This window comes from Eubalaena glacialis, chromosome 7 (assembly GCF_028564815.1).
Source record: "Eubalaena glacialis isolate mEubGla1 chromosome 7, mEubGla1.1.hap2.+ XY, whole genome shotgun sequence".
In the NCBI taxonomy this organism is placed as follows: Eukaryota; Metazoa; Chordata; class Mammalia; order Artiodactyla; family Balaenidae; genus Eubalaena; species Eubalaena glacialis.
In genome coordinates, this window is record NC_083722.1 from 40,652,990 (window position 1) to 40,677,640 (window position 24,651).

Here is a 24,651-nt window from a genome sequence, read left to right on the forward strand (position 1 = left end):
AGTGTTTTGTCCCCCTTTTACAGATGAGGAAACTGAGGCTCAGAGGGGTGAAGTGGCTGGCCCAGGCTCAAACATTGAGGTGTTGGAGCAGGACTTGGAGCCAGGCTGTCAGACCTAGGCCCTTTACCCCACGCTATCCATCTCCCCCAGCTTATATCACAGAGATGGCAGTGCATGGTTAAGGAACAGGCCTCGACAGACAGACCTGGGCTCCGACTCAGCCACTTACTGGCCACGTGATTCTGGGAAAGTCACTCAGCCTCTCTCGGTTTTGGTTTCCTCATCTGCGAAATGGGGATGAAACTGGTTGTTATCAGAATGAAATGTGCTCCCGGCCCATGGAGGTAGGCGCTCAGGAATGCACATTGGAGGGTTATTATTAGGGGTCTGGCTGCCTGGGCCCCAGCCCTCCCTGGTGCCAGCCGCTCTTGGGGAGGCCCGGGGAGTGATGGAAGGCCCGAGGGGGTGGTGCTGGGCCCTGCGTGGGGCCACAGGCAGTGTCCAAGGACAGGATGAGGGACAAAATCGCAGGAGCCCAGGCCAGCCTGCTTGCCCTGGTGTCTGCAGCAGGTTGTGGGCATGTGTGTGCTTTTGTGAGGTGTCGGGCGCATCCCCCATCTGTGTGGTGTGCGCTGCCTTCTGGCTGCAGGGCTCCCCCTCTCCCTGCCAGGCAGAGGCTGCCCAAGGGAAAGGCTAGGGACACAACCAGGCCTGGGATTAGGTATGTAGAGCAGGCCCTGCCTGGGCTCCGGAGATAATGTGAGTGAGTCATCCTTTGAGGGAGATGAAGGCTAGAGGGGGTGGCACAGATGGGGCCCCGCCCTCGGTGCCTCCCACCACTGTCCTGGGAGCTGTCGTGGGTTGGGGTCTGGAGTATAAACTTTTATACCCCCAAAGCCTTTCCGTATCAGTGGGGCCCTGTGTGAGCCTCAGTTTACTTGCACTAGTGCTCCATTTCACAGATGAGGACAACCAAGGCTCAGGGAAGTCAAGGGGCCTAAGATCACAAGGAAGTGTCGAATGTCAGAGCCCAGGGCTCCTGTGTGGGTGACAGGACAATGGATAATATTAGTAGGTAACATTTATGGAGCCCTCCTGTGGACCAGACCCCATTTTATGTGCTTCATACATGTTAATTCATTTGTTTTTCAAGACAACTCCATTATACAGATGGCAATACTGAGGCTCAGAGAGGTTAAGTAACTCCCCTGAGGCCACACAGCTGGAAAGTAGCAGGAGTGGGATTTGAATCCAGCATGGCCTCCTGATCTCTGGTGCACGTCATAGGAAGGACACACAGGTCAGCTCTGGGCAGGGGCATCTCCATGGGGCCACCTCGGGAGTTTGGTTCTCTAATGAGTGATTCCAGCACCCTGGGCACATCTAGGCCTGTACTCCTAGGGTGAGAATGGGAGGGCCTTTCTGGGTGTGGCAGGAAGGGGCATGGGAGCCTCAGGCCTGTTCCTTGAAGGATGTCCTGTCGCTCGCACGGTGGAAAATTTAAAGCCTCATCTCCCTGCTGTGTCCCCGCATCCCCCATTGGTATTCCGGAGATGTTGGTGAGTCAAGCTGTTGCTGGTCTGACCTCCAGCTCCAACTCCCAGGGCTGAGCGTCAGACTTGCATTTAGATGGGCCCGTCCGCGCAGCGGAGTGGCAGGGCTGGCAGCTGGAGGCCCAAGGCTGGGGCACCTCATCCCTCTGGCTCTGTGACATCGCTAGACTCAGCTTCTCCAGCTGTAAACGGAGGCTCCAAGGGGAGCGGGGAGGAGCTGGCCATCTGGAAAGAGCCGTGCCACCCGGAGGGGCTGGCACTGCTCATCTTTCCGGGAGACCAGAAAGGAGAGAGGTTTGCCCCAGGGCACCCCCAGGATCCAGAAGCTCCCCTTTCTGCTGCCTCCCCTCCCGGACCTTGTCTCCTTCCACTCCCCTCTCAGCCTCTTCTCCAGTCACACCAGCCTCCTCACGGCTCCTCTAACACTCCAGGCACAAGCCCACCTCAGGGCCTTTGCACTGGCTGCTCCCTCTGCCCAGAAAGCTCTGTCCCTGGCTGTCCATGTGGCTGCATTCTCAGTGCATTCAGCTGCTTTCCCAGGGGTCCCCTCTTCAGAGGGGCCTCTCTGACCACTGCGTCCCCAGTCCACTACTCTCCATTCCATGCTCCCTGCTCTGTTTTTCTTTATAGAAATTGACAAGTACATTTTTATTTGTTTATGGTCCATGACAACAGAGATTTTTTGCCTGTTTTGTTCTCTGGTGCCTCCCCAGCCTCTAGCACAGTCCCTGGCACACAGTAGTTGCTCAGTAAATGTTTGTGGGATGGGTGATCATGAAATCCAGCTACCTACTCACTACTTTAGCCCTTCTTCCCATCCTAGGCCTGAAAGGTTGCTCTCCCAGTCTATAGAAGGGCAGACTGAGGCTGACAGAGCACGGGCTTCTGGGGTCAGGCTGCCCTGGGACCCTGCCCTCCCCTCTGAGCTCCTGGCTGCCCCCAACCCTATCCTGACTCATCGAGGACAGATATCCTTTCCACCGCAGCGCCTGCCTTGGGATGCTTTGTTCTGAGGTGCTGCCTGCCCCAGAGGGCAGGAACGGGAAGAGGCTCAGCCTTCCAGACCCCGCTCGAGTCTCCCACTGGCCTGGACTTCATGGATTTATTTCACATCCACTGGGTACCCAGCCCCTGCGCGAGGAGAGGAGAGAGGCAGTGGGCTCTGCCAGCTCTCAGAGGGCGTGGGAAGAGCAGTGCCCAGCCAGACCTGGCACCCTGCCCTCCTGCAGGAGATGCCCAGGAGAGTTTGCCTTAATAATTGAATGAAGGGATGTGATGACGCATGTGTTGAGGTGAAGAGATAAACTCCAGGGTTGCAAGGGGCCCAGCCCATCAAGATGGGCAGTCCAGTGGGGCTTGGAGGAGGGGTACTAGGACAAGTGGAGAGGAAGGAAGGGGTGTGCCAGGCGGGGGAACAGCGTGAGCAGGAGCCTGGAGGAAGGAGTGAGCAGGCAGATGGGACCCCAGTGAGGGGCCTGGCCTGGTCCTAGTAGCCGTGGGATGGGGACCCATGTGAGATGGAGCTGAGCGGTTTCTTTCAGGTCAACCTTGCATTTAACAGTTTTTTGGCACTTGGGGGTTGTTGTTTCCACCTGCCATGTCCAAGTTACTTAGGGCCCTGGGGAGTCTTCTCTGCCCAGCACGGCTCAGTGCCAAGGCCCCTCCTCCCTGCAGACTTGCTTACCCAGGGAGGCGTGTGATCTTCCCCTAGACTGGCCTCCTGGGAGCCCCAATCATACCTGCCCCAGTGCCTGTTGAATTTCCCCTCTTCCTCTTCCACTTGACTGGGCCCCTTGAGGCTGTGGAAGGCGGGACCCCCTTGGCTCTGTGTCCTTCGCCATCCCTCGCACACAGTGGGGCCTCAATAGATGTTTGTAGGATGAACAGATGACCAGCCCTGTGCCCTTGGGCATGTCATTGACCTTCTGGGGCCTCCGTCTCTCATCTGTGACAGGAGTGGGCACGTCAGCTCATCTGCAGGGTCCAGCTCTGACATCTGGCAGGCTGGGTCCTCCTAGCCCGAGGCCCCTGACTCCAGGCATCCTTCTCGTAAGCAAAGGCTCATCATGGGGGCACTTCAGGCTTGGTCTTTTGGTTCAGGGATGAGTGGGTCCAACTGTATGGGGACAGAGCCTGGAGCATGAGACCTTCTCACCCTCGGTCAGGTGAAATGTGGTTGAGATTAGCCGATGGGGCAGGGCGCTGGAAGCAGGGAGGCGTCCTGCCACTGGCTTTGGGTTGGTGTATAAGAGAGCAGGATGGCTTGTAGCATCTTCTTGAGGGGAGACCTGTGGGCCTCACAGCCCAGGGACCCTCAGCCCTGCCCACTGACCATGCATTTTCCAAGAATGTGGGAGGGGGGTGGACCCCACCCTGGAGTCAGTCCCCACCATTCTAGCTTATCAACCAGGCTGCCCCCAACTTGAGACAAATTGCACCTTCCTCTCCCTTGGTCTGCTGCCCGTCACTGCTCTGTGGGTGGAAATTCAGTGGACTTGATATGGGCATCCCCTGCCAAGCTGTGAGGCCCACCACGTACCAGCTGGGTCTCCGGGCTGCTCTGGGAGACTGGCAAGGTGCTGGCATCAGTGTGACTGCTCAGTGATTACCCAGTCAGTCTCTGTCCCGCTTTGAAGGTGAACCCTGAGCTGTCTGGCCTGCCGTGGGGACTTCGCCTGTCCGTTCTAATTTCTCTGCCCTCCTGGCCTTCGGTGCGGTGCTGGCACCTCTTGATTTTGTGAGTCCCATGGGTTGGGTGTCATCAGGCCACTTTTCCTCTCTCTCTGACTCATCTCTGATGTGTTCACCCTGGCCTATCACAATGGGGACATGCTCCCATCCGAGTTTGCCTCTAAGCTTGACGGGATTGACAGGAGGAAGGAGGCAGAATGGACACTGAGCCCTTTTTGCTCTGAGTTTGCATCCCTTCCCTCTTGGACAGGAAGCAACATTTTCTTTCACCGGGCTTCTTTGTGGAACATGTTTGAAGACTTCTTCCAGGTCTAAAAAAGTTTTCCTTTGCTGGTTGCAGCCCCTTTGTGAATCCTGTCCTCCCTGGATGATGCAGTAGAGTGGAGGGCTTAAGAGCCCAGATGCTGGCTTGGCCACCATGAACTGTGCAATCTTGAGCAGTCACTTAGGGGCTCTGGGCCTCAGTTTCCACCTCATGAAATGGGAATATTTATAGCACTTCCCTGGACTTCCCTGGCAGTCCAGGGGTTAGGACTCCGTGCTTCCATTGCAGGGGGCCCAGGTTCGATCCCTGGTTAGGGAACTAAGATCCTGCAAGCCGTGCAGTGCTGCAGGAAAAAAAAAAAAAGAAACACTTCCCTTCTAGGTTGCCATGAGCATTAAATGAGTTAATACATGTAAAGCACTAACTAGCACAGTCTGGGCCCTGCACTAAGCACTAAGCTTCTGGAGGTGTAATCTTCATCATTATTCATCAGAGTGGGAAGTGGGGATCCGGACCCAGTTCTAGTCCTGGCTCTGTCTCTGGGTGGCTGTGTAACACTGGGCTGGTCACTTTCCCTCTCTGAGCCTCAGCTTCATCACCAATGTGAAGGCGATGGGTCAGGGGACCTCTGAGGTCCGCCATGATGTGGGTCTTTGCATGTCTCACCCATCTCTCTTGGCTTTTCTGTCCTCACCACGTGGAGGTCCGGGTACCATGGGGTTGGCCTCTGGCTTCTGCTGTGTCTATGTTCTTGAGCCCAGACCTGAGCCCACAGAGTAGCCACATTCACAGCATCTGTTTCCTCAGCTCCTTTGGCCTCTTTGGTTTATTTTTTTTTTTACCTCTGAGCCTTTTGACAAACACATCTCTAAACCTGGTCTGAACCCCATTGTCTTCAAATTCCTTTTCCTGCCCTTGTTTCTTTTTCCTCCCCTTCCTTGAGCCTCTGCACTGGAGCACGTTGGGATCTGTCCTCCGAGGCTCCCACATTTAGGGATCCCTTCCAATTTCTTCCCCTTTGTTAAAGAACAGGTGGCAAAGGCTGTTGACCTTTCCCTGCCCCCCACCACCCCCAGCTCCGGGCTGGGCCTTGACCTCCAGGAAGCCCTCTTCACCTGTTTTCTGACTACTGGGTTTGAGCCTGTTTTCCTATCTGAGGCAGGGTTCCAGCACCCCCAGCCCCCAACTCTGAGCTTCTTGGAGGTGTCACCAAAGCAAGCCCCATCCCCCCTTTCCCTGCACTGTGGCTTCCTTCCTGCCCTACCCTGAGGCTCCTACTTCAGGCCAGTATGGGGCTGCTGAGTGTCCTGGGCGGGTTCTGGTTTCAGCCTCATCCCCTACTCCTCTGTGACCTTAGGCAAGTCACTGCCCCTCCCCAAGCCTCCAGTTCTTCATCGTAAGACCGGGAAGGGCTGTGCGCCTTTTTCAATGGGCGCATGCATGTCGTGGACACACGGAGGGATGCCCGCAGCCATTTTTGCCTTATTATCCTGTGTCACCCACCCAGCCCTCTTCCCAGAGCCTTTTAGCCCCAGGCTCTGCCTCCTGCGCCAGCCCCTCAGCCAGCCCGGCCTGGTCTGTGTGAAGACCCCTGGACCTCCTTTTGTTTTAATATACAATTTTCTAGGAAACATTTCGTTACCCATCCTCATCGAAGCTACCAGACCCTGGCCCCAGCTCCTACACAGCCGCCCTGAGAACTGTCCCCGTTTTACAGAGGAGGTGACCGTGGCTCAGGCTGCCCAAGGGCTGGTGCAGTCCCTCACAGCTTGTCGGATGCAGAGCTGGAATTTGCATTCTGGTCTGTGTAACTCCCGGAGCTCAGCTGGAGGGAAGGAAGGTGGGTGGAGCCCTTCTTTCAATGAGGTGTCTGATGCCTTTCACCTGGCTTCTCCAGGGAAGTGTTGGTGGGTCAGTCAGATGGATGGACCTCGGAGGAACCCCCTTCCCCCTCCCCCCCCACACCGCCACACACAGAGGCCAGAGGTTCTCTCAGGGCCAGGGAAGGAGGAGGGGGAGCGGCTCCTGTGATGGACAATGTGTGTGTGACAGGAGTCACCAAGTTACGTGTGGCCTTGGATGAGCCTGTGAGGGGCTCTGTCTAAAAGTGGGTGTAGCGGGGCCTGGAGATCAGGAGGAATGCATCCCCTGATGGTCACCTTTTCAGTGATGGCTTCCCTCATGCTCCTGGGGTTTTTAGGGACTCAGAAGGAGAGAGTCCAGGCCTCCAGATCACAGAGCCTGCTCTGGGGGGATGTGGCTGGTAAGGAGGGCAGTGGGGGCATTTCTTCAGCCCTTTCACCCCTCACTTCTATACAGTAATTAATTCATTTGCTGGATAGATATTTACTGAGCACCTATTATGTGCCAGGCATTGAACCAGGACATGGGGGATACAGCAGTGAACTAAACAGATGAAGATCCCTGACCTGGTGAGCTCATGTTTGGGGAGAGAGATAGAAGCAGCTTATAGTAAACAAGTAAATACATCACCGTATAATAGAATTTCAGATAGGAACTGATGGGCATTTCTATGAAGAAGAACAAAGCAGCATAAGGAGACAGAAGGCGCAGGTAGGGGAGACTATAACACAGGTGGTCAAGGAAGGCTTTTCTGCAGAGGTGACATTCGGATAGAGCCCTAAATACAGTGAGGGAGTGAGCCATGCAGAGATCTGCGGGAAGAGTGCCCCAGGCAGGAGAATCAGCAAGTGCAAAGGCCCTGAGGTAGCAGCCTGCCTGGCATTTGGGGACTATAGCCAAGAAGAAAGAAGGAGCAGAGTGAATGAGGGGGAGAGAAGTAGAAGGGGAGGAGCATATCACAGGGGGCCTTCTGGGCCACTGTGAGGACTTTGGCTTTTGCTTTGAGTGAGATGGGAACCATGGGAGCGTTGTGAGCAGAAGAGGGACGTGAATGGACTTGGGTTTACTAGGATCCCTCTGGCCATTGTGTGGGGGAGAGACTGTGGGCCTGAGGCAGGAAGGCCAGTGAGGAGGCTGCTGCCGTCCTCCAGGCTAGAAGGGATGATGACTGGGACCAAGGGGCTGGGAGTGGTGAGAAGAGACAGATCTGGGGTATGTTTTGAAGCTCGAGCCCACAGGACTTGCTCCCGGGTTGCGTGTGGGCAGAGGGCAGGGGCGTCGCCCAGGCGGTCCTGGCTTCAGCACCACGGACAGCGCCAGCACCAGACACCGGGGAAGCCCTGGTTGGCTCAGGTCCCCAACAAACAAATGGCCAGTCCCTGGATGCTGATCGGAGCCTCATCTGTAAAGTGCTGGTCCCTTCCCCTCGATTTTGTTATCCATTTCTCTTTTAGCCAAATATGTTTATTTCTGGGCACTGCTGCGAATCCATTTTGGGATGAGGCAGGTTTGAATGCAATTATATAGCTGGGATGAGAAGTTTGGAAGCAGTTGTCTCCAAAAATCTCTGCATCTGGCTAAATTGTTGTTGTATGGAGGGGGGTGCTAGGATGGGAACTGGGGGAAGGGCAGCTTCCTTGAGGAGGGGGTGATGGGAAGAGAGCCTTGGAGAACGGTGGGCCTGTCTCAGAGGAGCCTCAGGGTGCTCTGGGTAGGGGAGCTGAGTGACTGAATGTGGTTATTCATGATGCCCTCCTTCTGAGAGTCAGGAGGGGGCAGCATTCCTGACAGTGAGCGGGGTAGGTTGGCCCATGGCAGGCAGTGCTGACCCTCAGGGCTTCCACGGACTTGCTGTGTGTCTGTTCTTTGGCTCTCAGTTTCTCCAACTGTAAAATGGGGTAATTGTAGTCCCTACTATGCTGGTTATTGTAAGAATGACAAAAATGGGTGACTTAACCATCAGAAAGGCCAAGAAAGGGCTGGAGGGGTGAGGGGCTGCCTCTGAGGCCTCAGACCCCAAGGGTGAGCACTTGGCCTCTTCCTGGTTGGGTGCTCCCGGTCCCTTTGTGACCGTCCTCCTTGTTCTCCCTGACTCATGTGGCGGGTTATATCTGTGCCCCATTTTGCTGTAGACAGAATGATCATATGGATATTCTATGCAAATTCTCATTTTTAATGAGCCAGAAGGAAAGCTAACGACCATCTTGCAGATGTATTGGGGCCCGAGGGAGGCCTTGGGATGGGGGAGGAAGCAGGGGACAAAGTGACAAGCAAGAGGAGAGAGGAGGGAGGAAGGAGAAAGGAAATGGAGCGGGGTTGGGGTGGACACAGTAGGGGCTGCAGAGTGGTGGAGGGGAAGCACGGGCTCTGTTTACCATCTCTCAGAACCTCTCTGCCTGCCCCATTTTAAGATGGGGAAACAGGCTCGGAGAGAGGTGGAAACGTGCCAGATACCCCAGAATCTGGGAGAGAGAGAGAGAAAGGCAGAGGAGAGGGAGCAGATGGGCTGGAGAAAGGGAAGGTGGAGGCAGCTGGGACTAGGCTCTGGGACTTGGTTTCCTTATCTGTATGATGGTCGTAGCACCTAAGACGTGGGCTGATTGGGAGGAGCTAATGAGAGAACATGTGCAAACATTATTCGACTGAAGAGTGCTGCCTGAATGTGAGGGCCGTGGAGTAATGTGTGTGTGGGAGAGGGAGAGGATGGGGCAGGGGACCGAGTGGGGGAGACAGGAAGATGAGGGTGGAGGGACACGAGCTGGAGATGGGGGTAAGAGGCCTTCTGGACAAAAAGCCAGCTCTTAATTAATTAGTCCATTCAGTCATTTGTTCATTTATTCATTCATTCATTCATTCCTCAGCATCTATAGTCTACTTCATAGAGGGAAGTCAGCTCCCAGAGGGCAGGATTCTTGTCTGTCCTATCCGTGGCTGTCCCCGTAGTGTTGAGGGCAGCACCTGGCACCGGGAAGAGCTTAAATTGTTGCTGAATCAGTGGCTGTTCTGTGCCCGGCAGTGGGCCCAGCAGTGGCCATCTCCCTGGAGCTCAGAGGTATCTAGTCCAGTAATTTCCCTTCCCTGTGCTAAGTGCAGTGCTTGAGACATTGCGATCGTTACCGGCACCCAGGGGAGAAGGAGCCTGGGGACAACTACGAAGGCTTCCTGGACGAGGGGGCCTGAGTTGAATCCTCAAGAACTGACAGGAGCTGACCTGAAGGAGTCTGGGAAGGGGAACTGGGCATAAAGGCAGAGGGAACAGTCTAGTGTTGGGAACTGCAGGTGCCCTTGGAGGTGGGGAGTGATGGGAGCTGAGGCCGCAGGGCCTCAGGACTGGGCTGAGGGGTTTGGATTTTGCCCTGAGCCCTGAGGGAGGTGAGAGCCAGCGAAGGTGGGAGGGAGGGGTGTGCTGGGGTGGGATCAGTTTTGGTGGAGAGGTGGGGTGGCCAGTCTGGGCAGGCTGAGGTTTGCATGCAGGTGTGGGGCTCTGGTCTGGTCAGGCAGTGTCGACAGGAGTTGGGGGACACAGGGGATTCGGGCCTGAGGGGTCAGCTGGCTGCTGCCACGTGAGGCTGGACCCGCCCCTGGGGCATGGAGCCAGCCTGGAGAGGGACCAGGGCTCTGGTTTAGATTAATTAAAAGACCTCTTAGCTCTGGGCAGTCCCACCGGGGCCGGAGTGCCTGGAGAGCATTTAAATGTCAACATAAATATCACAATGACCCGAGTCCCTCCTGATACTTAGTGCCCAGATTCCCAGGATGTCCCTTGTATTACAACATGGGACAGTCTCTCACTATGAAAAATGTCCAACCCCAAATGCCTATTGAGAAAAACTAGCAGATGGTAGCATCCCCTGCCCCAGCTCTGGCCTTCCAGAGGAAGGGCAAGATCAGCTGAGCACGCTTCTCCCACCCCCCGCTCCCCAGATGCCCTCCTGAGGCCCACTCAGGGCTGCTCCCAGGATCCAGGCCTGGAGTCCCCTTTCCAGCCCTCCCTGGTCCCTGTCTCTGCACTCCCAGATCTGGCCAAGCAGGCCCCCAGGCTGTGGGGCCCCAAGCTTTTCCCCAACAGCGTCGGGAAAGCCTGGGGCAGGTTTTGGGGAGTGGGGTGAGCGCTTCTCCAGCTCAGGGCCACATCTGGGCCTCTGTCCCTGACCTTTGTCTACCAACTCTTAACTAACCCGAGTCCCAGGCAGCCCAGCACCTCAGGAAAGCCTCCGACGGTCCACAGGGTCGGGCTGGTGTCTGCGCTGTCCTCACTGCCCTCCTCCACCACAGCCAGTTTATGGAGAACACTCACGCCCACCGTCTCATCCTCCTTCCCAGCCGGGGGCGTCAGCAGCCCCATTTTCTGGCTGAGGAAGCTGAGGCCTCACCCCAGGTACATCCAGAGCCAAGGCTGGGCCCAGACCCCCCCATTCCTTGCATTTCCTGCTGTTCTGCCATCAAAAGTGTCGGCTTGGAGGAGCCAGAGCCGGGCTCCTCACCGTCCCTCCCCCTGCCCTGGCCTGAAGAGGAGGGCTGGTGTGGGAGAGGGTCCGGGAGGACTTCATTACCCAGTGCCTGCTTGTGGCACGTTGGGGGGGCCTGAGCCCGCCGCCGGTGGGGAGACATGCTTGGCCTATCTGGGTAATTACATCTCAAAATTTCATTTTGCTTGTCAGTTTCCACTTCCTGGGGATGTGGGCTCCTAAATATTTCATCCCAGCCTGCAGCTGCCTGTTCCTCTCTGGCCAAACCACAGGCCCGGCTGCCGACCCCGAACCCTGGCCCCTCCCTGCCCAACTGAGCCTCGCTTCCTGTTCTGGGCTGGAGCTGGCCAGAGGTCATCTTCTCCATGCCCCTACCCCACACAGAGGTCTCTACCACCAGCCCAGCGCTGTCTTCTCTTCCCAAGGGGTCTGGGGTGAAGAGGCCAGACAGACAACATTGCCAGAAATTAGGCTCAGTTCAGCCAACATTGATTGAGCACCTCCTGTATGCCTGATACTCTGCTGGAAACCAGGGAGTTAGGAAAGAGAAAGATATAGTCAAGAAAGAAAACCCCTTGAAGGGGCTTATGGGCTAATGGAGGTTTAAATGGACAACAGTGTTATAACAGCAAACACTTACTGAGTGCTTATGTGCCAGGCACTGTTACACGTATTAACTCACTTATTCTTCATGCTTTGTTATGAGGAGACAAGGCCCAGAGAGGTGAGTAACTTGTCCAGAGTCACACAGCTTAGAAGTGGCAGAGCCAGGATCTGAACTCAGGCAACCTGGCTCCAGCCTTCATGCCCCGAAGCACGAGAGTCACAAACCGACAGCCTAGGCAGAGGATGGCGGGTGCCAGCGGAGAGGGGTGAGGTGAGAGCTGGGGTGGGCAGTGATGAGTCCCCACTCTGGGTTGTTTGGTGGGGGAGGAGGTGGAGAAACTGAGCCCCGAGGTGGGGTTGGGCAGGTGGGGAAGCAGGAGGGGTATTTTTGGCAGAGGGACCAGCAAAAGCTCCAGGGTGGGAAAATTTGAGTTGCGTTGGAGAAAGTGGTCTTGCTGTAGAGTGTGGAGTCGTGAGGCTGAGGAAGGGGCTGAAAAGCTGCTACGTGATCTCAGCCCCTAGGTGTGTCGCTGGAGCTGGGCCATATTGTTCTGAAAGGGGTTTTTCAGCAGAGGACTCTGAGCTAACACTCAGCAGTCCTGTTTCTGGCTGCTGGCTGGCCTGACTTGCTGTGTGGGCCTTGGGCAGACTCCTTTCCCTCTCTGAACAAAATCTGAGGAATGGGCGGGATTCCCTCAGTTGAAGAATGCCTGGTATGGCCACTGAGAGTCGGGGGAGGTGGGCCTGGGGGGCAGGGGTCTCCTGGGGGGCCTTGGGGTTGGGGGCGGGCCAGAAGTCAGTCTCAGGGCCCCTCCCCCCTCAGTCCCCTCCTGCCACCACCTGCCTCCAAACACCCTTGCTTCCTTCTCTCTCTCTCTCCTTTTTTCTGCTTTTCTCGCTTCAAAGGTGTTTTACCTAAATGGGTTTGTGTTAAGATATTAGGTCGATCACTCAGCAAATTTCCCTCTGCTCAGAGCTGAGTGCCATGAATAATGCAGCTCTGAACAGCTTGCGCTGCTTAGCGGCCTCCCAGCGAGGGGACAGCAGCACTCAGCTCAGGGGCTCTGAGCCCCACAGCTGCCCTGGCTGGTCCCCCACAGCCTGCCTCCTCCCCCTCCCCAAAATATCCCCCCAGGGGCCAGGCCTGTCCACAGGTGATCCCTTTAATCCTCACAACACCCCTGCCACATCTGGGGAGTGGCGAGAATGCCGTCCCATTTTACAGATGCAGATGTGGAGGTTCAGAGAGGTTGGGTGACTTGGCTCTTATCACGTACGGGATTGAGGTGGGATGAGGGCCCCATGTGTGCCCAGCCTCGGCCTCCTGTATCACAGCAGGCCAGCTCTCTGATGCCTGTGCCCCCGTATCTGCAGGTCCAGCCCGATTCTCTATGGGGGCAGGTGGGTGTGAGTGGACGGCCTGGTTTCAGAGGAAAGTTGAGGACTTTGCCCTGATGGGGGCACTGAGGCTCCTCGGTAAATAGCTGTGGATGACAGAGGTGCCGTACCCCTCCACCCAGTCACTACCCCATCCCCGTTAGCACCCCCCAGCCAGGCTCCCCTGCACCAGTAGCAAAGGCGAGGTGTTGATGGTGCTAAGGTGTGGCCGGGCTGGCTGGTGGAGATGTGGACAGCTGACTTGTGTGCCTGGGTCTGCGGCTGTGTGGCTGTGTGGAGGGTGTGACTTTGGGAGGTTGGGCGTGGTGAGTGTGGCTGTGTGGGGCGGTGTGGTTAGTGTGTGAGCCTGTGTGGCTGTGAGATTGTGTGAGGTTGTAGTGATGTGTGGTATGTGACTGTGTGAGGGGGTGTGTCACCACATGTGTGTGGCGGGGCGGGGCTGGGAGTGATGCAGGGGTGGGGAGATGAGCTGAGCGTGTTCAGGAAAGAAAGGATGTGTGTCCTGCCTTGCATAGTCCCTGGGCCTCTAGGCTAAGGCCCCAGGTTCTGCCCAGCACTCTGTCCCTGGGGACAGCTCTCAGTTTCAGCTGGTGTCTCTGGTCCCCAGAGCATCTCTCACCAGCCCTGGGTCCTGACCCAAGCTGGGTGATGAGGTCCCTGCCCCCCCGGCCTCAGCAGCCCCCACCCCCACTAGGACTTGCTCCCCAGCGGCTTTGGCTCCAGGAGGCCAACCCAGGCCTTCACGAACACCATCGCATTTGACCCTCACTCCAGCCCCACCGGGCTTTTTTCCCATTTTACTGATGGGAAGCCTGATGCTCAGAGAGGCTAAGTAACTTGTCCAAAGTCACACAGCCAGGAAGCAGTGGAGCAGGCATCTTCCCCTCTGTCTCAGACTGGAGGGGAGGGGAAAGCTGAGAGCAGGTGCAGTATCCACGCTTTGCACAAACCTTTGATGGGGTATATCAGGGAGACACCTGCAGGTGGGAAACCGGAGTGACTGTTTCCCCCTCATTGTCCCTTGGTACCTGGGTCTTCCTGGCTCCAGCCAAATCTCTTGCAGTGGACCCACCGTGTCCACAGGGCTGGAGTCGCCCTGCCCTCATGCCCTGCTCTACTGGCCCAGGTATCTTCGGCTCTGGGCCCTTGGGGCCTGGCCAGTTTGCATGGCTATCTTATACTTCTCCACTTGTTCTTTTGCATGTGCATTTCTTGAGCGCTCGTAGCAAGGAATTTGCATCTAGGTGAGAAGTAAATTCCCAACAGAAGGCAGGACTGAGAGAGGGGTCCCGGTGTGCATGACGCCCAGCACCATGTGTACTTGGAGGTCACCAGTGTGTCCTGCAGGCGCTGTGCATGGATAACCTTTGCAGCCCAGAGCCCGGCACAAAATGGGTGCCCAGAGCCTGTGCATGCAGACATTCGGGCACTCCGTGTGACCAGGTGGTGGCTCAGAGGGGAGGTCATAGTGGGCTTTGGGGGTCAGGGAGGTTCCCAAAGGAAGTGGGAAGGTTTGAGCAGGTGGCTACCTCAGATTCCTACAGAGCCTCTGCCCCTCTGCCCGTGCCAGTGGCTCCTGCCCCGCCAGCCCTCCCATCCCTGTCAGTCAGGCACTCAGTGACTCATTCAACCGGCAAGCGTGGGTCACTGCCTGACCCAAGTAGGCACAGCATGTGTGCTGGGCCCCATGAGGGATGGGGTGGAGAGACAGACACCGAGGAGAAACTGGGACCCAGCAAGAGAAGGGCTGGCCGAGGGAACAGCCTCTGCTAAGGCCTGTTGGGGCAGCAGATGTGGTCGGATGGTGGATTTTTGTAGGGACCAGACCTGAGGAGGAGATGTGGCCTTGAATGTCACACACACACACACACACACACACACACACACACACACACACACACGGGTGGGGAACCACCAAGGGTTGCAGGCAGGGAGCCATGTGTCAGAGGGATTTGTGCTTTAGAAAGAGGCTGGAGTGGACACCGGAGGGTGGGGAGTCGGGCCGGGAGTGGAGCAGACAGGGGGATGGTGGCCGTGAACCAGGCTTGAGCTGCCTCCCGGAGAGCCCTCAAGCCCTCTGTGGAGCCAGAGCCAGCCAGAGTGCGGGTCCACCCCTCGATGTGCCCCCCAGCCCCGCTCACCCCGGACAGCCACAGGTTAGGGGGCATTCGCTTAGGGCCTGGGTGCCTTCCTGACCTCAGACGCCCTTTTAGCCACAGCTCTGCTGCCTGGAATCTGCCATATGGCTCCATTTACTTAGACAAGGACTTCCTTCCTGGTTGAAAACAAAAGTAACACCATGTTAGTCACTGAGCCCTCTGAGTAACTCCCTTTCCTGAGAGCAGGTTTGTGGGAAGGGCCTGGCTTTGGAGTGGGAGGGAAAGAAGGGAGGACCAGGGAGAAAGACCTCTGTGTGTGAGTGTGTGTGAGTGTGTGTGTGTGTGTGTGTGTGTGTGTGTGTGTGAGGCCATACAGTCCAGGGTAACTCCCAGCCTCCTTCAGGCCTTCCCCCCCAACTCCCTCTCTGGCAGGAACCTAGCGGAGCCTGGGGGACCCCCTTGGGTTGTTAACAATCCCCACTTTCTCTCCATGTTGCAATTTGCTGCCTTCACATTGTTTTGCCATAATGTAGATTTTTTCCACTTGATTTCCTCGGATTTGTCTTTCATTGTTTTTCTCACTTTTTAAATTTAAAAAGACAAAAAAAAAAAAAAAAAGGAAAAGAAAGAAAGAAAGAAAGAAAAAGAAGAGGGAAAGAGAGAGAGAGGAGAAGAGCCCAGTCTTGCTGGCCTCCTGCACTGTTTGTCTGCAGGGAAATTGCTCGATGCTCTGGAGGAGGATTTTCTCCACCCCCCTGGTCTGGAGCCCAGAGCCCAGGCTGCTGCTTGGGATGAGGGAACAGCCTGGGTTGCAGAATGTGATCCCAGGGCCCTAGGTGTTAGAGCAAGAGAGCTTTGGAGCTGTGGACACAGTGCCCTGTCTGGGTCACCTCCCTGCCCACTGCCTGCGGGCTGGCTGCTTAGCTGCTTCCTGGCGAGGGTGGGTCTCTTGGTGAGTGAGAGAATGAAGGATGGGGGAGCAAGAGGATTCCCAAGCCTGGAGGATGTGGCTGAGGGCTCTGGGAAGGCACAGCTGAGCCCAGGTCCCCGATTGCCCCCTACCTGGGGTGAGCTTGGGCAGAAGCGGGCTGCTCCAGGAGGAAGCTTTTTCTTTTTGCCTGCTCTGGGCCACCGGGCTAGGCTCAGCCCACAAGTTGGCGTGTCGTGAAGGCAGGGGCTCTGGGGGCTGCTTGGAGCGAGTGGGGAGGACTTATTTAGATGGGTGGAGTGGAGAGAGCCGTCCCGTGGGGGACAGGGAGGTGCCAAGAGAAGAAGGAAGCTGAGCACAGGTGCAGTGATCATACTTGGTGTAACCTGAGTCCACCAGGACATTAGGGAGACACCTAAGGCGGGAAACTGGGCTGATGACCAACCCCCCGCCCCCCCGCTGAGTCCTTAGTGCCTGCAGGTCTCTGTGGCCCTGCCCTCAAATAAGCTCCCTGGGTCATCTCTGCTGATGGAGGGAGCCAAGTGTGGACAATCCCACGCAGTGAAGGGTAGAAAAATGAGGGCATTTCAGCAGCGATCTCTCACTTGCGGGTGGAATTTACAAGTCCAAAGTGTCTTCAATTCCTGGCTCTCAGGCCAGGCAGTAGCTCCTGGAAAAAAGTCTGAGTAGAGTCCACATCTGCTGCTGCCACTGCATGGCCCCGCCTGAGCCTCCCTGCCCCCTAGGATGCAGCCCCCAGCTTCCCTCCATCACTTCACTCCACCTGTTTCCTCCTCTGCCCTGCAATGAGAGCTGTATGGGAGGAGGGGCTCTGTCCTCCTCACAGCTGCATCCCAGCATCTAAATGGTGCTCAGTAAACACTTGTTGACTCAGTGAAGGAAAAGCAGCGGTAGCACGCAGGACAGGGTGCGTTGTTGGATGGCTGGTGTCTGGGGAAGCGTGCAGTGGGCCTGGCACCCAGGGGGCCTTCCCCACCACCAGTGTGGCCAGCAGTGCTGTCTCCTGTGCCCCTCCTAGGGCTGGTCGCTCTCTCTTCCTGTCTTGCTTCCCAACTAGACTGAGCTCCCAAGGAAGGGGTTTTACTTGCTATTGTTTCTTTCTTTTCTTTTTTAATTTTATTTATTTATCTATTTATTTATTTATGGCTGAGTTGGGTCTTTTGTTGCTGCGTGCGGGCTTTCTCTAGTTGCGGTGAGCAGGGGCTACTCTTCATTGCGGTGCGCGGGCTTCTCATTGCGGTGGCTTCTCTTGTTGCAGAGCACGAGCTCTAGGTGCGCAGGCTTCAGTAGCTGTGGCACGCAGGCTCAGTAGTTGTGGCTCGTGGGCTCTAGAGCGCAGGCTCAGTAGTTGTGGCGCACAGGCTTAGTTGCTCCGCGGCATGTGGGATCTTCCCGGAGCAGGGCTCGAACCCGTGTCCCCTGCACTGGCAGGCGGATTCTTAACCACTGCGCCACTAGGGCAGTCCCTACTTGCTATTGTTTCTTAAGGACCAAATGTGCCAGGAACTGAGCAGGACACTTCTTGAATGAATGAATGAATGAGTGAACGAATGAACAAACACGCAGAGCCGGCCCTGCCCTTGGGGAGTGCAGCTGGAGGCAGACACTGACACAGATATATTGGCTGGACCCAGAGAACACCGGGAAAGGTCACCAGACTGCAAATGGAAAGGGCGCAGAGACCACAAAATACAAGAGGAAATCCATATCAAGTTTCACTAGTGGAGTCTCCATGTCACGTTCAAGTCAGGGCAGGTGCCTGGAGCCTGGGGGAGGTGCAGGGTTCCAGCGCCGGGGAGGGCTGGCCAGAAAAGAGCCTGTCCCCAGGGGGAAGTAGGATTTCAGGAGCCAGATGGCTGGCAGGAGGAGGGCAGCCCCAGGTGGGCTCCCCACGTGCTTCCCCTCCAGTGTCCTGTGGATTCCACCAGGCCTGGAGTGGCCGAGTGACCCCGTGTCACAGATGAACAAAGAGGCTCAGGGCAGCACACAGAGGGACTGAATGCCTTCACTGTCACTCGTGTCTGAAAGTTTGGTCTGGCCTGGGTTCTGGGGTCCACATTTACCAAGCATTTACATCTTTACATCTTGTATTTGCTTCTGATTTTTTTTTTCCAAGAAATAAAATGGGGATTGCCTGGAAGCCCTTTCACGGAACCCTCAATCTTGTTCCATCCCTGCCTCCCTTGAGGTACCCTCTACCCACGACTCTGAAGGGGATGAGTTCCCTTCTTGTCCCTGTTTAGTCATTCAACAAGCATTTATGGAGCACCTAATGTGTGCCAGGCACTGGGAGATCGCAGTGCATACAATAGACCAAATCTGCCTTCATGCAGCTTTTGCTCGTATATATGTGTGTGTCCATATAGAATAAATCTTATTATATGTGGCTTTTAATTTCTACATAAATGGGACAGATTGTGCTGCACTTTGCTTTATCAGCCAACTTTATGTTTTCAGGGTTTTGTCGTGCTGATACGTGAGAGCTACATAATATTCCATTGTGCAAACACACCACAGATTAGCCATTCTTCTGTTGTAAAATGTTTAAGTGGTTTCCATTTTTTTGCTGTTTCAAACAGCGCCACAGTGACCGTCTTTGGGCACGTTCCCTTGCACCCGTGTGTGACTTTCTCTGGGAAGGATGTGGAGGGGGACACGCTGGCTTGTAGGATTCTCGACCCGCTGGTGCGGTCTGCCCTCAGTCTCCTTGTTCCCAGAGTACTTGGGCCAGGAGCTCTCCAAGGTCCCTACTGCCCCCAGGCACTCAGATGCTCCTGGCAAGTGCTTGTGGCTTCCTGCCCCTGCACGGAGGCACTGGCTGGGCGGACGGTGGAGCTTGCAGCTGGCATGTGGCAACTGGTGCTGGACAGGGGGCTGGGGCTGTGTGTGGGGTGAGGGGCTTGCCAAGGGCGACCCAGGAAGGCCTAGGGGAGCCACGGGGAACCCCAGACTCCTTCATGCCCCGCTTCTTATAATCCTGTTCCTGGAGCCTCGGACAGTTAGAGGGTTCCAGCTTCTGTGCAGAGATAGTGCATGGGCTCGTTCCTTGCTGCTTGGGTTTAATTTGATTATATTTGCTCTCAGTATGGACTCATGGATTTTTTTTTATCCAAAGAGAGAGTCCTCCTGGTAAAGGAGGAGGGGTGCAGAGAAGTGCCCCCGCCCTGGTGGAGAGGTTTGAAGAGGGCGTCCCAGGGGAGTGCTAGTCATTGTCCCCACAGTGATGGGGCTGCAGAGGCAGGGGCTGGACATGGGAGGGCTGGCGGGCTTGGCATGAGACTTGGGATCTTCCCAGGGGTGGGGAGGGGCTGCAGGAGATGGGGGTTAACAGAGACCCAGCGACTGGGGCCTTCCCTTTCTCTGCTGGAGGGAGGCTCTGGACATAGACCTGGATTACAGGCCCACTGACCGGCCATGTGACCTCCGTCAGGCTACTTAGCACCTCCCAGCCTCAGTTTCCACATCTGTAAGATGGGGCCATTAGCCCCTGCCCCAGGTTGTGTGAGGATTCATTGAGTGCCAGACATGCCATGGGTGCTTAGTAAATGTGGTCTGTCTTGGGCCACTCCAGTCCTCTCTGGCTGTGGCATGGGGTCAGGAGGGCCGTGGAGACACTTGGTTTCTCACTGTGGGGCCAGTGACACCAGTGGTACTTAGCCCAGGGTAAGCCTTGTGCCCAGCCATATTTATGGGTCCCGGGTGGTCCCTGACTCCACGTGACTGGTCGTGACACATTGGACTGGGCGAAGGGGTGGTCTTGGGAGCCAGGCAGCCTGCATTCAAACCCCACTCTGTGCCTGACTGTGTGACCTTGGGGAAGCCACTTAACCTCTCTGCATTTCTGCGTCCTCATCTCTAAATTGGAGCTGTGCTGATGATACTGACCTCAGATGAGTGAATCCATGCAAAATATGCAGAATAATATTCAAAGGCATTAGGCACTTTATAAACGTTCACTGGTATTGAGCTCTGCATAAACCCCCAAACTCCCCTCCAGTCCCCCCACCCTTGTGGTTGTAAGAATATCGCATCCCGCTCAGACCAGCTCTCATCTCGAGTACCTTGTGACTCGCTCACATTTGAGCTGACCGAGCTGTGGTCACCTAATTCTTCTTTCACCAGCAAAACGAAGCCTGCAAGATATACCCTGGCATGTCAGGTGGGGCCATCCTATGGAACTTCTTAGGGGAGCATTGCCCAGAAATATGACTTAATCTAAAAGTTTCTCCCTCCTTGAGAACAATTAACTCCTATTCTATGCCTGCCTCCACTCTGCCCCTTGGCCCCCTCCTCCCTCCTGGAGCCAGGTGGCACGTCCTAACCCCTCAGCCAGCCTCCTCCTCTTGTCCATCTGTCTCCCCAGATAGGGGGAGAAATGTAGCAATTGGCCCAATTTCTAACTGGAAAGGAACCATATGGAGGGTTTAGCTGGGAGCCGAGTGTCTGCCCGGCCGCTGTTAGGGTAGAGCCAGCGCTGTGGACAGCAGACTGGCTCCCCGGGCTCTCTCTGTGAGCCGGGACCGGAGGGGCCCCATCCTGCCCCCAGACCCTCCCTCCTTCTCTCCTTCTCTCCCTCCCCCATGAGCCCCTGGTCGACCTGCTTTTCTCCTGTGCTTGGGGCTTCTTTGGGTGTCTTAGGAGGTCTTGAGGAGCTTGGTCTGCCCGGAAGTGGCAGAAAGTAAGGGAGGTGGGTGCTGGTCAGGGCAGGGGGCAGAGGGCCGTGGCTGCCTTGCCTGGTGCAGAGAACCAGGGGGACTACTTCCTGGCGATGTGAGAATGTGTCTGTGTCGTGTGGCTCCAGGCCTTGCAGGTGCCTGGCACAGAGCAGCCCCCATTCTAGTGTGAGTACCTTGTTCTCCCAGAATGCCCCACCCCCTGGCTGCTTGCGCCTCCTCCTGCTAAGACTCGGCTCAGGGTCACCGCCCTTGGGCAGCCTTCCCTGGTTGCCACCTACGCCCAGGAGTAGAGGGCCCTCCTTGGGTGGAGCTGGGTGGTGGCACCTTTCCCCGGGGGGCAGGTGGGTGTGTTACATCTCCCTGCGCTGGGAGCCCCTTGCAGCGAGTCCTCCATGCAGAGGTGCGTGGAGTCTGCGCGGAAGGCTCAGGTGACCCCGGCCTGGACTGAGAAGCCATTCAAAGGCTCGGGGGTGACAGCCAGGTGCCCAGCCAAGGTGGATAGTTTGGCTGGGCCCTAAAGGGCTTCTGTGTGAGGTGGAGTTGGGCTGAGACCCTTGAGTGGGACCCAGAGGAAGGTAGTGGTCTCAGATAAAGGATCTGCTTTCATCAAGAGTTATCCCTCATGTTTTTCCATCAGCTGAGCCCTGACTCTGCCACCTGGGGTCCTGGGGGGGTCTTACTCCCTGGAGGCCCCCCATTCTGTACCTCAGTAGGGCAGGGAATTGTGTGGCTTTGGGTAAACCACTTCTCTTTTCTGAGCCTCGGTTTCCTCATCTGTCAAATGCAGTTGATAGAAACAGTGGTCCACAGTGCTTTTGTAGCAGGAGATGAGGGGAGATTGAAATACACGCATGATACCTGTCCCCCACCAGCACTGGAGAGACACGTCTGACGCTGGGGACTGGCTGGGTGAAGTGGAAAGTGCTCCCAGGGTTTCTGTAAGCCATATGGCTTGGCTGTGAATTCCGGGGTGTGTTGACTGCATCCTGGCTCCTGCAGACTTGGGGGCTGGGCTTCTTGCAGAGGCATGAGCTTGAGAAGCAGGTAGGCCCCGGGTCCCCTCCCCCAGGACCCAGCCAGGTAGGTGGTGGCCCAGAGAAGAAGGAGTGACAGGAGGGCCCCTAAAGACCCTCTGACCCCAATCAGAGCTCTTCCAGTCCCTCCACCCAAAGCACTCCGGTTAGAATGACCTTCTGGGGCTCTCCTGAGCTCCTTGCTAGGAATCTGATCACAAATAAGATGGGCGGGGCCTCGAGTATCAAGGCACCCTGCCAGGCCAGGGTGGGAGCTGGAGAGACTTACACACTGAGTGTTCCTGTGGGTCCCTGGAAGGGAACCTAGGAAGACCTGGATGAGGACTGTAGCTGGGTTTGCAGCATCGCTGCCCAGGATGTGTGGGCATGAGTCAGCAGCCATGCGCACACTGCTCTTACCAAGGGGCCTGTTGATGAGCATGGAGCCCGGGGACAAGAGCCCTGGTAGGTGTGTGTGGATGTGGGTGCCAGAGGCACTAATGGCCCAGGGTGGGCAATTTGCTCTCGTTCTCAGATTTACTCCTCCAAAAAGCCTTATGAGGTGGTTACATTGAAAAGAACCAATGTTTACTGAGCACTTACTACGTGCCAGGTATTATTGTATTTATATGCATGAACTCACTTAGCTTTATAACAACACTATGAAATAGGTAGTATCATTAGCTTCACTTTATAGATGATGTATTTGAGGCACAGAGAGGTTCAGTAACCAGCCTGAGATCACACAGCGGTAAGTAGCAGAGCTGAGATTTGAACCCAGGCAGTCTAGCTTTAAGCACAATGCTGCATTGCCTCTTGCTAACAACCTATTTTATTTATGAAAACTGAGGCACAGAGAACCTACGTGACATGTCCAGGGTCACCAACCTTGTGAGTTGTGGAGCCGAAATTCCCACTGTGGCTATGCTGACTGCACAGCCCGTGCCCAGAGATGGGGACCTGGGAGCTAAGAGTCAGGCTACAGGGCCGTGAGCAGCCCCCAGGAGTGTGGGTTGGGGGAGAGACTCTGTCCGCCCCAGGCTGACTGGTACCCTTCTTGCAGGGGGTGTGTGCATTGCCCAGTCGGTCAAGATACCACGGGAACCCAAGCCTGGGGAGTTCGACAAGATCATCCGGCGCCTCCTGGAGACCTCGAACGCCAGGGCGGTCATCATCTTTGCTAATGAGGATGATATCAGGTGAGGGCAGGTGGGGCTTGGGGCGGGGCTTGGGATGGGGCTTGGGAGCTGGGGATCCCTGCTGGAGACCTTCCTAGGCAAGCCTGACCCACCCTGGGGTCCAGAGAGATGGGGTAGGCCAGTGAATGGGTGGTGGGGAGACCCTTCTTGCTGGGGCACAGGCTACTGCTAATGGGCTCCCCTTCCCCTCCCTGTTTCCTGCATCCATTCTACCAACTGGGGATGGTAAGCAGGTACTTTTACAGAGGGGCTAAGGCCATGGGCTTGGGGTCAGAGCACCTAGGTTCCTCGCCTGCTCTCCCTCCTACTAGCTGTGTGACCTCAGGCAAGTTTCTCAACCTCTCAGGGCTTCTATTCTGCTTTAAAAAAAAAAGAGAAGCTAATTATGCTTGCTTGATGGTGTTGCTTGAGTATTGAATGCAGGAATGTTCATAAGGGGCTTAGAGCAGAGGCTGGCAAGGTTGGCCACCTCTCAGCCCCTCCCTCCTTTCTTCGGTGAGCTCAGAGTAGTGGGAGGAGGCCTGGGCTGAGGTTTTAGTCCTGATTTGGGCACACACTCACTGTGGGCAGTATTGTCCCCTCCCTGGTCCTCAGTCTCCACATCTGCAGATTGGGGGCAGGTGGACTCCGGGTGCCAGAACCATGCAGCGCAGAAACCCTGGACCACCCCACCTCTCTGCACATCTGCCCCTGGGTCCTGAGTCGCAGGTCAGAAACTCAGGTACCCTTAAAAGGTGACCCCTGAGCACCCCTCCTAACCCACTTCCCTTCTTCCTGCCTTTTCTCTCACTACTACCCCTCTGAGACTGTATGTTAGGGCCAAGAGGGGCCGGCCTCCTTGATTCCCTAGTCTGAGTGGGAGACACAGCCCCTGCTCAGAGTCTGATTGGCAGAGGAGATGTGGTTCTCCCCAGGCCTCCTCCCTCAGATAGTTGGCCTGAGCTGTCAGAGCCTGCTGTGTCCTCCGGTTGACCTGCCCACCTGCCTAGCCCAGCCTGCCCGGTCCACCCCCCGTGCACCCCCCTCCCCCTTGCTAACCAGCATCTTCTCTGGGTTGCATTCTTTCCAGCACTCTTTCCCACTTGTGAAGACCCCATCCTGGACTCCTGAGTTTCAGCAAAACAGATATCCCCCCAGGAGACACTGTCGGGTCCCTGGAGGGGTGGAGGGGGAAGTTCGGGAAGGTCATTAAGGCCTCAAAAGCCACAAGGACCAACTCTAATAGGTGTTTCTCAGGCCTCGAAGGACCAGGGCGTGGGAGTCCTCAGGATCCATCTGGCACCTCCAAGCTGAAAACAGAGGCTGCTCCTGACCCCCTCCAAAGCTTTCAGGTCCCCTAAATTCCTATTGCCACAGGTCCGCTGGCAACTGGGGCAGGAGGGGCTCCTTCTGAGCTCTTTCCCTCCCTGCAGTCACCAGTCGCTGCCCCCCTGCCCCTACTCCCACCCCAAAGCCCAGCACTACTTGGGTCCCACTGCACCCCGGGACGCACTCCACTCCAGGCCTCCTGTGTGGCTCTGATGGACCCACACGCGGGGAGGGGAGGATGAAGGTGCCACATGTCCCAGAGAAGAGGCCCCTGGGGGAGAGGGGGAAGGGCCTGAGACTGACTCCCTGAGCAGCTGCGGGGGGTGGGGGTGTGTGAGGGAGGGGGGCACATTTCTGGAAATCCACAGGTGGTTCAGAAGCAAACAGAAGTAAAAATAAACCCAGGTGACTTTACAGAGATGGAGCCTTGGGAGCTCTGGTCATCTCTGGCTGGCCGGATGCAGGCGGGTATCAATAGGCTGTGGTGTGGGTTCTGAGAGCAGCCTCACCTACAATTACTGGGCCCTGCCTGGGCTGCGGCAGCTTTGGGGGTCTGGGAATG

At 56.3% G+C, this 24,651-nt stretch overlaps 1 protein-coding gene across 3 annotated transcripts in view; it reads left to right on the plus strand.

Annotated features, from left to right (window-relative positions):
• GRM4 (glutamate metabotropic receptor 4) overlaps positions 1–24,651 on the plus strand; it is a 99,756-nt gene that overhangs the window by 41,132 nt on the left and 33,973 nt on the right. For all 3 annotated transcript variants that reach the window (XM_061195140.1, XM_061195141.1, XM_061195142.1), the window contains exon 3: positions 22,646–22,781. In XM_061195140.1, coding sequence (XP_061051123.1) covers positions 22,646–22,781 — 136 coding nt within the window. The remainder of the gene's footprint in view (positions 1–22,645; positions 22,782–24,651) is intronic.